We start from the raw sequence: 16282 nt of genomic DNA, 5'->3' as shown, positions 1-16282 counted from the left end.
GCAGGAACAGAAATAAATAAAACTATTTGTAAAGATAAAATCATTATTCCTTCAGAAGAACGAAGACAGAAATCATGCAAGAGAATCATGAATCTCCGTTCGCAGGTCACAAAGGTGTGACTAAGATATATAATAGGATTAGACAGAGATACTTCTGGGATAATATAAAAAAAGATGTAGAAGATTTTGTTCGTAAATGTATAAGTTGTCAAAAGAAAAAACTAGATAGAATAAAAACGAAATAACCAATGATAAATACTGATACTTCATCAGACACTTCTAATAAAGTAGCTATGGATATCGTAGTACCTAATATGATTTCAAATAATGGATCCACATATATATTAACTATGCAAGATGATCTCTCTTAATACTGTTTAGCTATTCCTTTATACGGCATGATGGCAGATGATATTGCAGAAGCACTTATAGAACGTTTTATCTGTCTTCATGGCTGTCCTAAAGTTATTTTGACTGATCAAGGCGCGGCTTTTATCGGAAAAGTTATGTGGAGAGTAGCTAAAGCATTTAAAATCAAACAAATTAAAACTACAGCTTTTCACCCTCAATCAAATAGCTCATCAAAGAGAAGTCATCAAGTTCTTACAAATTTCATTAAACATTACATAAATCTTAAAGATTGGGATAAATAGCTTTCTTTTGCAATTTTTGTATATAATACTAGTCTACATGAAGGAACTAAGTTCAGTCCTTATCAGCTGGTCTACGGAAAACAAGCCCTTATGCCTTCGGAATTTTCTTATCTTGACGAAGTTCTCGCGTATGATGATCACGTTCAAAATTTAACACTTAGTCTTCTTGAAACAAAAAGACAAGCAAAAGAAAATTTAGAAAAAGCTAAATTAAAATCAAAGAAATATTATGATCAGAAAATTAATCCTGTGGAATTGACTATAGGTCAAGAAATCTATTTAATCAAAAATCAAAATACCGGTAAATTTGACGACAATTATTTAGGACCTTTTAAATTTACTGATGTACATGCAGATAAGAATGATATAAAGATAGAACATAAACCGGGGAAACGAAAAATAGTTCACTGCGATAGAGCAAAATTAGCACATAAATAAGTTTTCCCGCTCTGCCTTTCACATAATTGTGTATACTACTTTCTTTTACCTGTCCTAGACGAATAATTTCAGCTAGCACACGAATTTCAAACTTGAAACATATATATGTAAGTATAATATAAATAAGAGATAAATCGAATAACAATGTCAAAAATTTATATAAAGAAATATTTTTTTTTTCTTTTGAAAAACCACTAATAGTATCAACAAACTTATTCTTAAAATTTTTTTTAATAAAAAAAAATATACCAAAATCATAAATATAAATGTATCAATAAACAAGAATAAAAATACAAAAAAAAAAAAAAAAAAGAAAGATTAAATCAATTAATTAATTTTGTAAATTAGATTTGAGTAAAATTTAAGTTAAACTATGTAACGAATAATTAAACAAAATTTATGTCATGAGATATAAAACAGATGAAATGAGAGAAGACATCTAATAATAAACATATTATATAGTTTAAATATCATACATTTGTAAGAAAACAGACCTTACGTCGGTAAGATCCATTATATTTAAAAAAAAAAAAATAACGAGCGGGGCGCTCGTTCAAAGGGGCGAGGCGTGTTATACCCTGGCTGTCAAGCAGGGCCCGTTCTCAGCTCTTTAGATTATTTTATCAACCTATAGTCTATTCCCAAAATAGGGCACCCTAATTACCAACAATTAGAGTATCTTAAATAGATAATTATAATAACGTAAGAGTATATTATATATCATAAGAACTACTCTATCATTTGAATTGTATATTATAAGAATATCTTTAACATACGTATATTTTTCAAATCAATAACCAAATAATAAATTAATCACCAGATGTACTTAATCCCACGTATGAGAACATTTTTTATTTTAATCTTAAAGAATATTCAACTGAAGATAATCAAATCATTTTAAATCACAGCTGTATAAACTATTAGTAATAATGTGTAACAAACGCAAATGATATGAAAATGGACTTTGACTTTCAAATAAATAACTTTTCTTAGAAATTTACATCAGCCGAGGATTAAATCCCTTCTCGCGCTCAACGCATGGGTCTTATGCCCAATCGCCTCGCGCTGAAAAGCAATGACGAGTTCAATGACCAATCAGTGTGAACTCTAATCAACAATTTAACCCCACTTAATAATTCTCATCCCACTATTTTTGGTGATTAGAATACCTTATAAAAACCCTTGCTCAGTGAGCAGGAGTGGATAAACTGTCAGTACTCTCATTAAGACAGCTCTTAACACTCGTTTAATTTCACTATCAGATTAGACTCAGTTACACCAGAATTTATAAAAACCATCAAGTCCATAGTCATACCTTCTGTAAGATTGACTACTGAATATAATTAATTTGTATCATAAGTGTATACTTTCAACTTCTAAAATCTATATCATTTGTGAATAAAGTTATTATTATATCATAATACAACACCAGTTATTTTGGGTGACCGTGAGGTGATTTTGCTGTCGAGAACCTAATACCTAGAAATACTACAAATCTCGCTGAGCTGAACATCAACACCGTGCAGCGAAAACGTAACAATTGTAACACAACAGTTTTGTTACAGTAACAAACCATTGCTAGACATAACAAGCGATTTTCTACCATTACAAAATCATTTTAACTACAAAGGATGTTTCGTTATCCATATATTAAGGCAGATATTTATTACCGTAAGTTATCTTATCTTTGGGTGACGAAATTTTTTTTTCCGTGTATGACAAACTAATTTTCTTATCATCTCCCGGACGTTTACTTATGACAAACTAAATTTTTATATCGTCTCCCGGACGTTTCCACACCCACACACCGTCACTAATTATCGTCCCCTGGACGTTAAACCTTAATAATTCTGTCCCCTGGACATTAACCTTAACCAATTTTAATAACTCGCCCCCTGGGCGCTAACCAACAATTTTATTCAAAAACATCCCCTGGGTGTATACTTATTTTAACTTAATCTGTCCACCGGACCTATATCACAGACACAGTTAATTTTACTTACAATTACTTGACTCGACTTTGAACTCTGTTTTATTCTGTATCAACATGACTTCACTTTCGTTTTACTCGATACTCGAACTAGATTTTTCCAGTATACAAAATTCAATAATAGTAAAATTTTTCACAGTAATTCCACTTATTTTATTTAATTCACTTGTTTTCATAAATTAATTTTTTTTTTTTTTTTTAATTTTTCGAATTATTAATTAATTAATTTTTCCACTGATAAATCTTATTAACATGTGCGTCCGAAATTCATATATTCATTTTACCCCATGTTTACTGATAAATTTCATTACTTACGAGGTCGTTGGCTGGTTATCGGCGGGAAACAAAATTCAAATTCAAATTAATTAAGTATCATGGTTTCTCTATTCACCCTGGTTGTTATGTCCCCGTGAAAATTTTTAAATAATTTATTAAATTTTATTTTAATTTTTAGAAATCTATTGATTCCTAGGAATGACTTGTTTCGGGGGATTCATGGGGAAACATGGATGTGAAATTTTACAATAACAGATTTTTCGTGGTTTTAAATTTTATTCAAACACACATTCAATTATTAAATAAAATTTGTAGTAAATTGGTTATTTAAATTCATATTTCGATTATTCTTACTCTGTATAACATTTTAAAAATCTCTAAATAGCATGAAAATATTTTAATTTCACAAATTTCAATTATTTTTGAAAATAATATTATTGCATAATTCACAACTTAAAAATTATTATTGAGATTTGTAATATTTGGTAATGTATTTAAAATTATCGAACTAAAATTTGATTATTCAGAATAATATTTGAATTAACATATTTAAATTATTATTTAGCTTTGTAAAATATATTTTTAATTCTCAAACTAAAAATGATTATTTATAGTTATACTAGAATTAACATTAACAAAATTGTATTGTTTAATCACTCATAAATAGAAATTATTATTTAATTTCATAAAACAATATTTTTGTAATATATTTAAATTTAATTATTTAGATTACTATTTGAATTAATATTGAAAAATGATTTTGTTTAATAATTCACAAGTTTAAAATTATTACTAGCAATGCATTTCAAAAAGAAATTTTCAACAAGACCGAAAACTGGTGAATAATAATATGTTATCTAACAGTACCTGGTATCTAAATTTATATCAGCGGATGAGGTCAAGAGGTTAACGATATTGTAAATAGTTATATCCACTCGAATTTATCTGATGGTTTAATTATTTCTAATAGAGGCGCTGATTAGAACTTAAATACGAATAGAATTCAAATTTTATAGCTTTTTAAAGAATGAACTAAAATTTTGAATTAATTATTTATAGAGTAAACAAAGGATGCACCTACTATGCTCATCGCATTACCAATAAAAATGTTTAGTTTATAAATTCTGAGTGTAAATAAGACTTTCGCAGTAAGGACAATATAGAAAAAATACCAGGGTCCTCTACTCAAGTATTTTTGCGGACAAGCTTTATGTCATATGCATGGCCTGATAATAGGAACTACCAGATAGCCGTTAATCTCTACTCCTGATGAATTTTTGATGTCCAACAGGAAACAGTTATTATTAGAATACTTGATTTATAAATACTTTGTTTGGAGCACCACTAAAAGTATAGTTATGGATTCTTAACAGACGTTAGATGTAATCATTACTAGGTATTACAATTCAAGACAGATGCTAATAAACGATAAACTTCTTTAGGAAATGAAGTATCCCATGTGACTACGTGAGCAATATTCACCAGCTCGTTGCAACCAAGATGGGGAATCAAAGCTTCAAGACACTCAGCATTGATAACTTTCTGGAGATGACAAGTTGGCCGGACTTCTCGAAACTGATCAAAAAAGAGCACGACAAAGTTCTGGCCGTACAACTACCAGGTACCTTTGTTAATTTTTCAAGACCACGAAATTCCCTAAAGAATCGGTACAACGAGATACCCTGTTGGGATCACTCTCGAGTAATATTAATACCACCTAGTGCAAAGTATAATTGTAACCATACAGATCCATCACAGTGACCCTAACACCAACGGAAATACCTTCAACTTACATACATGCCAACTTTGTTAACGGATTTAAGGAGAAGAAAAACACGTGTGAACATTTTTGGAGGATGGTTTTAGAGCAAGAATCTCATATTATTGTTTCATTAACGAAAACAGATAAAGGAGGTTTCGTGTGCTATGAATATTGGGTCAATGCAGAGGAGAGGATGGACATATTTGGAAGATATGTTGTAAAAACCCTTGAAATTATAAAAGAGTCAAGTTGTACCAAGACACGATTACGACTTACTGATATGTGCACTGATACATCACGGGAGATCCATCACTTTTGGTACACTGATTGGCCTAATGTCGGTAATCCCATCAGCCCGGTACAAATTCTAGATCTAATATTGCAGATGAACAAAAAACGAAAAGAGTTGAAACAAGCAGCTGCTTCAAATTAGGACCGATAGTGGTCCACTGCGCGGAAGAAGTCGGTCGAACAGGAATATTTTGTACCATAGACAACGCGTTATCACAATTACGGAAAGAACAAACAGTGTGCCTACCGCAGACGGTGCTGAAAATACGGAAGCAAAGACATTCAAGTGTATTTATTATTGGACAGTATGCATTCTGTTACAAAACACTAAGACATGCTTTAATTAGAGAAATAAAAGAAAAATTTTTTTTATTAACCAGTTTCACAGCTTGAATTTGTATAAATGTAGCAATCACCTAATTTTTTTTTAGCTCTTTAGGTACTAAGAGTAATTAGCGGGTGACCTCCTCTAGTTTATTTTGTTTACATAAATATGTTATTTATTAAGATTTATGAAAACTTCCAGTCTCCATTGTACTGATTCCTTTTTTTTTTACAACGAACTGACTATATCTATTAATGAAATAAAAAAAAAAACAGGATCTTTCCATTACGTTTCCGTTAAGTGGTTCATTATTTTTGTCAAACGACAAATAAAGTTTTATCGGGAACACAGTACCCAATTTTTGTCAATAACAAATCCAGGAAAAACCTAATTGTTAACTGTTTCGATTATCAATTGTATGCTAATCTAACCTATGACATTGTTATTCCATTTCGGTCCCGATAATGCGATAGTATATATACGTCCAGTACTGGAAGCGATTTCTCAGACTAGTTCTTTCGTTCCACCGGGCCACAAGTAACGTGCTTTTATTCAAAAGTGATTTTGGTGATACTTTTAAAATGGGAGATTATAATCTTTACGAATTGTTAAGTGCCAGAAATGGGTCAGGGGGTACGTATTTCCACGAGGCTTGTCAAGCAAATTCAATATTTCTTCTTTCGCGAGCTACAAAAATGCTAGATGAATCACATCCCAGAATACTGAACATACGTGACTATAATGGTGCCCAGTGCACCCATATAATAGCAAGATCTGATGACTCATGTTCAATAAATATGATGAATATTGTTTTACAACTTGGAGCTGACATAAACGGACAAGAAGGACTCGCAGGCCTCACGCCACTTCACATATGTGTAAATAAAAAAAATTACGCCCTCGCTGAATGGCTTTGTCAGGCGCCGGGTATCGATGTAGAAGTTAAAAACTTTGGAAAAAAAGACGCCATATGATCTCGCTTGCAAGATGGAAGATCGTGAAATGATGCAAATTTTGAAGAAAGATCGAAAAAAATGTGAGCTTCCTTCGAGCACGGGTGATAGTGATAAAAAAACCTGACATTTGTCATAATTTGACAAACTCAACCCAAAATTTACATCTGTAATTATAACTGTGATTGTTCATTTTTCTCAATTATTAGGTACAAGTTAATCTATATAATTACAGACTTAATTTCGTTTATAATTGAATGTTAAGGCAGCTGTTCAAAAATATATAAATAGATTTATCCAGTGTACTTGTATAGATAATTTTAATGCGCACCAAAGAATAGATGTAATTTGGTTTAATCAATTGTTATTAAAACGTATACAAAATTATAATATGTTTAATTTAGTCTTAAATCTATTCCAATTCCAAGTCAGATTCCTGTACGACCAAGATCACTATTCTGCTGTACCGCCTCTGCAAACGCCGACTCCGAGCTTTCATCAGGTGCTGCTTCGTCCATGGTGGACAGTGTTCTAGCAAGACACGGAACTTCTCCTCGTCCATGGATAGAAAATACTGAAAAAGAAATACATAGAGAAATTAACACCACCCTAGGTCAGCAAAGCTCGCCTGAGCTGAGATAAAAACTTTAAACACAAACCTCGAGAATAGAAAGTCTTTTTCCTGCTGACTCTTTCGGTTCTCGTACTGGCAATACTGTTATGAGCCAGTCTATTGTGCTGGCAAATTCCCATTGCACGGTCAAAAAGAATGGATCATCCAATCTAATCCAGTCAGGTCCTTCATGCTTATATGCCCCCATTTTTAGTTTCTAGCTTCTCAATAAACCTGGAAAAATTAAAAATATTTTAAGCACTAGATAACTAAATATATAAACGGTGAGATTCCACTCATCTCTCGGTTAATATTGAAATTTATTAAAAACATATTTTGTACTTACCTTTGAAGTCACCATTACTAGTTGAGGTCTCGCGACCGATTGAACTTTACTTGCAAATAATAACTCATCGGGTTAAAATACAATTAACGTCATTTTAACTTTGGATAGTTTATCTAACTGCAGGAAAAGTTTTAATTAAATTTATTGTTAATTGAAATATAGACCGTATATACTTGCAATAAGGTTTGTTTTTCATTAAATGTTTGATAAACCGGGATTTCCATCATTTTATCACTAATGACGGAAAACAGACCACCGCAAAATATCCATTTATAGGCATACATGATAACATTGTTCGTGTTAATAAATATAGGTATTTTGTAATAAATATAAATCATACTGCGCAATCGAAACCTGAGTGTTATTTCATGAAGCCTAGTCCTAAAACTATTCCACTCAATTTGATATGATCCTAGATCAAGCCTGATATAATTTAATCTCGCCAGACAATCAGTTCTAATAATGGAAAGACCTATATGTCATCAATCATGAATTTTCATTGGTCCGGAAATCCAAATACCCTGATAAAACAAAATTTTCTACTAGGCAATCGTCCCTAGTTATTTAAATCCATAATATTTTTGTAATATAATTTAGATTAATCAGTAAAATTATTATTTGAATTCATGATATAATACTTTGTAATATATATTTTAAATAATTTATTTGGATTCTTATTTGAATTAATATTGAAAAAATAGTAAAATTATCATTTAAATTCATAACATAATAATTTTGAAGTATATTTTAAATAATTTATTTAGATTAATATTTGAAATAGTTCACAAAATTAAAATTATTTAAATTAGTAACATAATATTTTTGTAATTTGTTTTAAATTAATATTTTTCATCAAACAAAGATATAAAATATACTATTTAAATATATTTCATTTTAAAATTAAATCAAAATAATTGGAAAATTATTTTCATTTAATAATGATATGAAATATAAAAATTATTGTAGTAGATATATTTTCATTTGAGTCACTCGTTTAAAGTTAAATAAATTGTTATTATAATTATCCGTCCGAAACTAAAAAAAAAAAAAAACGAAAGAGAACGCACGTTCATTAACAAATCATTAGCTTTGATTGCAGGTAACTTGAAAAATAAAAACTGAATTTAAATTTCACAAACTTGTTTTTAGATTCACTAAATTTTTATAGCTTTCCACGAGTAATTTTTAGTTTATTTATTTTTAATTACCCATAGATTTACAGTACACAAGTAGAGAAAAATCACTGCACCTTTTTAATTTAGCGAAGGGGAAATGATTTTAACTTTAAAGATAACTGAAATTATTGTAATCCTTGAAGTTTGAATGAAAATGATAATCCTTGAATAAGGATTGAGATTCGTGAATGAAAATGAAAATCCTTGAATTGAAATCCTTGAATGAAAATGAAAGTTGTCAAATAAAAATTGAAATTATTGAATAAAAATAAAAATCCTTGAATAAAACTAAAATCCGTGAATAAGGATGAAAAATCCTTGAATAAAAATTGAAATTGAAATCCTTAATTGGACGCACAAGCGGGATCACACCCAAAACTGTACTTTAACGAAAATCTTCAAAACAGAGTCGCACCCGACGAGAACAGGATTTCACTCGACGGTAACGGATTTACATCGTGGACTGATGAATTTTTCTGACTGATTTCATTAGCTGGTGCAGCGACTTTTATTTGCCTTGTAAGATTAGATGGGCCTCCATGGTAGGGGTCATGGGAAAAGACGCAGAAAGACTCTCTCAGAATTTATTGTTTATTCATTAAAAATTTTATCGATGATCCAAGTTTTCTCCGAATCTTAGTTTATGTAAATAAATCTGATATCCCATATCAGCAGTTTATTTACTTAAATAAAATGAAAAGTACCGCCATCGGCAGTTTAATTTATTACATTAAGAAATAATAAAATTATAGATATTTTCCAAAATTCATAGGTAAAAATTTATAAAAATAAAATCACTATTGAATTTAATGTTTTCGATAAATTTGCTATTAATTTTGGCGGTATTACAACCCTCTGAATAGTCTTTTCTCGATTTTATGTATTAGGACAGCAGCAGGAGTAAGTTGGTTGTTTACTCTTGCTCCAGGCGTTTCTTTATTTTACTCTGGGCTTTACTCTATTGTTTTACTCCGCCCGGAGTATATCATATTAGTATTTTATATCATACTCTGTTCTGAAGACTTTCTTTCTTAGTATTACTTGCAATTATATATCTGAGTTCGGAGACATATCTTTATATCATATTTTGACTTCGATGACTTCTAATATATCTAGATTTTACCATTTAAAAAATCTACATGTCATACATCGACTTCGGGTGCATGTGCGATATATATCTGACTTCGGAGACATTTTTTCATATTAAACTCTTATTTTGGCGACTTTTTATCTCAGTATTACATGCGATATATATCCGACTTCGATGACATATTTTTAGATCATACTCTGACTTTGGCGACTTCTCATCTCAGTATTACTTGCGATATATATCTGAGTTTGGAGATATATTTTTATATCATTCTCTTCGACGACATCTGATATATATATAGATTAAACTAGTTAAAAAATCTACATGTTATACATCGACTTCGGGTACATGTGCGATATGTATCCGACTTCGACGACATATTTTTATATCATACTCTGACTTTGGTGACTTTTTATCTCAGTATTACATGCGATATATATCCGACTTCGACGACATACTTTTATATCATACTTTGATTTTGGTGACTTCTAATATATATAGATTTTACCATTTCAAAAATCTCTCTGCTATACATCGACTCCGATATCCGACTTCGGAGACATATTTTCATATCATACTCTTACTTAAGAGACATATTTTTATATCATACTCTGTTCTGACGACTTTCTTTCTTAGTATTACTAGCGAATTATATCTGTCTTTGGAGACATATTTTTATATTATACTCTAACTTTGGCTACTTTTTTTGTATTTTAATAATTTTTGTTACATTGTTAATAAATACTGAACATTTGACATAATAATTGTATTGTTTGTTGTGAGTTTCATTTTTTTAGTTGTTTTTTCCGAGTTGATTTTCATGATTAAATTTTTTTTGGAGTGTACAATAATGTCGTTGGAGTCGAAAATCTATGGGTCACTCAATGCCACTTCAATGAGGTTTTGTTGATAACCCTTTCTAATTTCTTCGATTTTTAAATATTTTTTACGCGTATGTACTAAAACATGTAAAAAATTTTGAAAAATTGAAGACAGTCACCAACGCAACTTTGTCGAATTGGCAGAGGATTACCCATAGATATTATAATATGTGCTAGAACTTGGAATCGTCAAAGTCAGAGAAAGATAGGAAATTTTGTCTTCAATCTCAGATATGTAACACAAGTCAAATTAAGATACAAAATCGCCTAAGTCAGCCTATATAGTTCATATGAATTTAGAAAATGTCATTAAACTTGAATATATATATTTGTATATATATATATGTATGGCACACAGGAAAAGAGGATGTCTCGTCTTAAAAATTTCGGACTCACTTCAAGAAAATTATCACTTGCCTTGAGAAATTTTTCACATTATGAATTGACAACGGAAATGTTTTGGGCAAAGAAAAATTTTTTACACCAAGAATCTTTTTCTAGAAAATTTTTGTTCTCATATGAAAACGCAAAATCTTTCTTGCGCCAGGAATTCCGGTTTTCTGTGTATTTATTGCTGGAATTTGAGGTCGCCAAAATTAGAGTATGATACAAAAACATGTCTTCAACCTCAGATATATATCACAAGTCCCTGATTAAAAACCCCGATAGACAATTATCAATTCCGACAGATAGTATTGGACTTCATCGGATTCTATCAATTTATAATATAACCGGGTACTCCTAAACTTCCGTGGTCTTGATGACGAGGCCTACGAGGTCACAATTTGGAAATCTTTTGAACTCAAAAAGTTCTAAGGGCGCCACTGAGAGTAAATTGCACTATGTCTCAATATCGTGTGCAAGGCAAAAACAATGCAGAGAGAAAAGAAATCTCAAGGACGAGTTCGAAAATTCCCTTACTGTGGCTGGACCACACAGCTGCAGATTAAGGTTTCAAATATAACAAATTCAATCACTTTATGAGCGGGCGGTGAGACTCAGCGTCATTAGTTAATTAAGAATAATTATTTCAGTAAATTTAATTTAATAAAATATATCCAAATTCATTTATAATAATTATATGGCCACAGATATGCTTTCTAGTTTAATATTAAATGTTTTAACAATAATAAAATTTCAACTTCCCGACGTTATTTACGTATTTTAAAATTTGACTTAGTTTTAAATTTAAGTTAACTTCCTTAAGTTCTAATAACAATTATCATCTCTTTTAAATAAAACAATTTTGTTGGCAAGGAAATAATTAACCATAGACTCACACACACCTATCTGTCATTTATTCATTACGCCGAATAGTTTTTGGTCTATTTATTGCAGACCTGATTTTATTTTAATAATACTAATATAACCAAAGTCACGATATTCAGTAAAATGCTACCAAGCTAAATTTCAGCACCTCCTAGGAAACGGTCCGTGAGACTCAGTATTTCTAGAAAAATACCTGCTATTGTTTCTAGACAAATTTAATAATATAAAAATTATTAATTAATTAGCATGTGGTCGTTAGACTCAACTGTACTAATTAATTAATATTACTCTATCAACGAAAATCCACCAAGAACTTACACAAGATGGCCACCGAATGCTCTTGAACCCACGCCGTGAAATTCACTATTTCTTTTATAATTTATATTTTATCTTCAAAAACGTCGTTATCAAATTTTTATGATACCCAAAACTGTCTAATGAAATTAATAATACAAAGTTAACTTTCCCCTTTTTAACAATGGAACCGGACCGTTATTTATTGCCAAAATTTTATGTTAACACATATGTGACTCGCCTCGGCCATTACATTTCCACTGATCGTTCTGCTGTTATGCTTGATTCGTCGTCGAACTGCTTAGTTTGTGACACAGATATTGCCTTCCTGAGTATAGTGATATCTCAGCAATCAAAAAAATGTTGAATTTATATACGTTGTCGTTAGACTCAGCGTAATTATTATTTGAAAAAACTAGCTTTCACTGCAGCCTCAGCTTCAAAGACGATATTATAAAGATGATTTATTCGAGGTCAAATAAAGACGCACCGAGACGATGTCCAATAAGTTAATATAAAATGAGGTCTTTCAACTCATCAAAAGCAGCAACGTGTTAGGACTCACTCTTATAAAATACTTGTGTAATGTATGGTTGATCTTAAAGGTGAATGATCGCCAGCAGCTCCAAGCAGTGAGTGTCGCAACTCTGCGACTCTGAGTAGCTACGAAGCAGCGAAGGCCCCACTCTCGGACTATATCAGTACCGTATATTTCTTTATAGAATTTTATTGTCAACCTATAACAGGCGGGACTCAGGGCCCCTCATGGTACCCGTTTGTCGGACGGCCGAAAGATTTTAACCAATCAATAACAGTCCCAGTATTGATTTATTTAACGACGTGGGGGCAACGGTAATGCGTGGGCCGAGAGTGCAGTCGAATAAAATAATTAATTAAATTTAAAAAATCCCTGTTACCATGAGAATAACAACGGGTGCGTTCCAATAGACCGATAGAATTTCTATCGGAAATTAAAAATTTTTTTTTCCGATCGGATCCAATATAAAGTCAGGAAGGCCTTTGACATGGTGGGCCACAGTATACTGTTACAAAAGCTGAGTCGTTATGGTGTCAGATCTAAGGCGCTGAGATGGCTACGTTCATACCTTACCAATAGACATTTGCGTGTTCGAGTCAATGGTTTTCTATTAAACGAATTTGATGTTTTATCCGGTGTTCCACAAGGATCCGACCTGGGACCTATTCTTTTTAATATCTTTATAAATAATATAGGTGTTAATCTGAAATCAGAATATCAATTGTACGCAGATGATATGAAGAAATATAGGGAGGTTTGCAGTGAGCGAGATCAGTGTGTCATACAGCAAGATATTTATGAACTTGAGAGTTGGTGCAAAAAAAAAAAAATTGTTATTGAACTTAAAGAAATGTGCTATGATCTGTTTTTCACGGTCACATAACCAACTACCTGCAATTTATTTTCTCGATGGACAAGTTATTCAGTTGGTTGAAGCTATCAAGGACCTCCATGTGATAATTGATGACAAACTAACTTTCTCGGAACACATTAATAGCATTACGCTTCGAGCCTACAGAAGTCTTGGTTTCATTTGCAGAGTAAGTAAAGAGTTCAAGAATGTCATCTTATCCATCTCATCCAGCACACTTATACATCTTTTCTCTGCATGTGTCAAACCCATACTGGAGTATGGGTCTATTGTCTGGTTATCATATACTGAGCGACATATTAATAATGTTGAAAAAGTTCATTGTAAATTTTGCAAGAATATACGCTACTTTATGTGACTTGAGAATTCGAACAGTATTAGTGACATTTATCGCCAATTTAAGATTTGTAGCTTAAAGATTCGTAGACAATTGGCTGACCTGTCTTTCTTTTTTAAACTAATTAATGAACTGGTAGATGCCCCTGAAATTCTGGCTAATTTTAGCTTTATTTGTTCAAGAACTAACTTGAGAACTAGGAGGATACTATCGGCTGATAGGTCTGGCAAAAATTATGTGTATCATGGGCCAAAAAACAGAATCACTAGACTGATTAATCAATACTCTACTGACATCAGCTTTTTCGGTGGAACCGTTTTCTCATCCTCGGCGGCGGTCAAAAATATGATATGTACTATTTGATTCTATTTGGTTGTGTTTAAAAATACTTATACAGGCAATATGGTGCAATATGTTTTTCTTTATTTAAATTAATTTAACATGATTATATATTTTTTTTTGTATGATGCCGATTGGCGTGAACTAATAAATAAATAAATTAATGAATAAATAAAATTTTTCTATCACATTTTATCGGAGTTGTTAATCGGAGGTAATATTGAGATATAAAGTTGCCAAAGTTTGTGTATAGTACTAAAAGATAACTTCACATACGGGTACATATTTTTTTAAAGCAAAATTATACACATAATTATTATCTGATATAATTAACAGTACTGCTTTCAACAAGAATCTGGATATTTTAAATATTTTATTCATATTACAATACCGTGAAAAGGGTTTCACTGACACTGGAAAACTTTGGTTTAGCTTAAGTTTTGAACACTGCCCTCAAATTTACTGTACAATCATTGATACCTGAAATATCGATGATCAAACGCAAAAGGGTCATTTTTCGTTTGAAGGCTGATGTCTCAGCGACAAATTGTCGTACGAATCTCCAAAAAAAAAATGCAAAGTAAAACTAATTACATTTTCTAACCGATCAATGCATTGGTTTTGTTAAAAAAATTGTTTCGCAGTATGTGGACTCTCTAAGAAAAGGAAAAATTTGAAAATTTTTGTCTCGCGGTACTTCTAATGGTTGTGCAATAGCTAAAGCTCTAAAAAAATGAGAATGCGCCGAAACTAGAAATTTTGAGCTATTAAACGTTTTCTTTTTTTTAAATGCCGACAAGATTATTTTTCATAAAGTCATATTTTTGCAAAAGTCACAAAAAAATTTCTAAAATTAGCAAAGTAGAATATAAAAATATGTCCCCGAACTCTGATATATATTACGAGTAATAATTAGATACAAAGTCGTCAAAGTTAGAGTAGAATATAAAAATATGTCTCCGAAGTCAGATATATATTCCAAGTAATACTGAGATGTAAACTCGCCAAAGTCAGTGTATGATATAAAGATATGTCTCCAAAATCAGACATATATCGCAACTAATACAAAGATACAAAGTCAACAAAGTCAGAGTATGAAATAAAAATATGTCGCAAAAGTCAATACACGTCGCAAGACCTACTGAAATACAAAGTCGCCAAAGTCAGAGTATGACATATAAAATTGTCTTCGAAGTCAAATATATATCGAATAAAAACTCAGACGCAAAGTCACCAAGGTCGGTGTATGATTTAAAAATGTGTCTTCGAAGTCAGATATAGATCGCAAATAATACTGAGATGTAAAATCGCCAAAGTCACGGTATAAAACTTAAAAATGTTAAAGATAGATATATTTTTGTGAATATGTATATGAATATACTGCAACTGGTACAAATTTTCGGTCCAAAAAAATGCAATGGTTTCTTTGAATTACTGTAAATTATTGAAGTTTTTAATAGAAAAGAAACTGCAACATCTATTTACAATGTTATGGCCCGGTGATTTTTTACTACCGTAAATTTATAAGTTTGATAAGAGTTACACGAACAGTTGCCCACTAACAGTCTATTATAGTAGTTAGAAAATACGTTTCGATACCTACGCTCTCATACATCGTATGTCATACTTATATAAAAATTTTTTAGCATATGATTAAACGGTTTATTGCTTTGATTGTAAATACATATATTTATAGTTAGATATAAATTTATATGTATATATATATATATATATAAATTTATATATTTATAAATATATATATTTATAGTTAGATAAGATTTAACGTATTATTAAATTTATATAAATATTGTAACTAAGCAATTCCATACTTATTAACATTA

General features: G+C 30.9%; 1 protein-coding gene and 2 pseudogenes across 1 annotated transcript in view; 2 read left to right on the top strand and 1 right to left on the bottom strand.

Annotated features, from left to right (window-relative positions):
• The first annotated feature begins 4175 nt into the window (after window positions 1-4175).
• On the top strand, window positions 4176-6209 carry LOC103572495 (receptor-type tyrosine-protein phosphatase S-like; annotated as a pseudogene).
• Window positions 6200-6815, top strand: LOC103572494 (NF-kappa-B inhibitor cactus-like; annotated as a pseudogene).
• Window positions 6816-6967: 152 nt separating this feature from the next.
• Window positions 6968-16282, bottom strand: part of LOC103572493 (uncharacterized) — a 15705-nt gene continuing 6390 nt past the window's right edge. Inside the window, exons 2-4 of the mRNA XM_053742815.1 lie at window positions 7648-7764; window positions 7348-7535; window positions 6968-7262 (exon numbers count right to left, since the gene is read on the bottom strand). Of these exons, the coding sequence (XP_053598790.1) occupies window positions 7101-7262; window positions 7348-7509 (324 nt within the window). The 5' untranslated portion in view covers window positions 7510-7535; window positions 7648-7764 and the 3' untranslated portion in view covers window positions 6968-7100. The remainder of the gene's footprint in view (window positions 7263-7347; window positions 7536-7647; window positions 7765-16282) is intronic.

The sequence above is a fragment of the Microplitis demolitor genome, chromosome 2 (assembly GCF_026212275.2).
Source record: "Microplitis demolitor isolate Queensland-Clemson2020A chromosome 2, iyMicDemo2.1a, whole genome shotgun sequence".
NCBI lineage: Eukaryota > Metazoa > Arthropoda > Insecta > Hymenoptera > Braconidae > Microplitis > Microplitis demolitor.
This window is presented reverse-complemented; position numbering and strand designations above follow the sequence as displayed.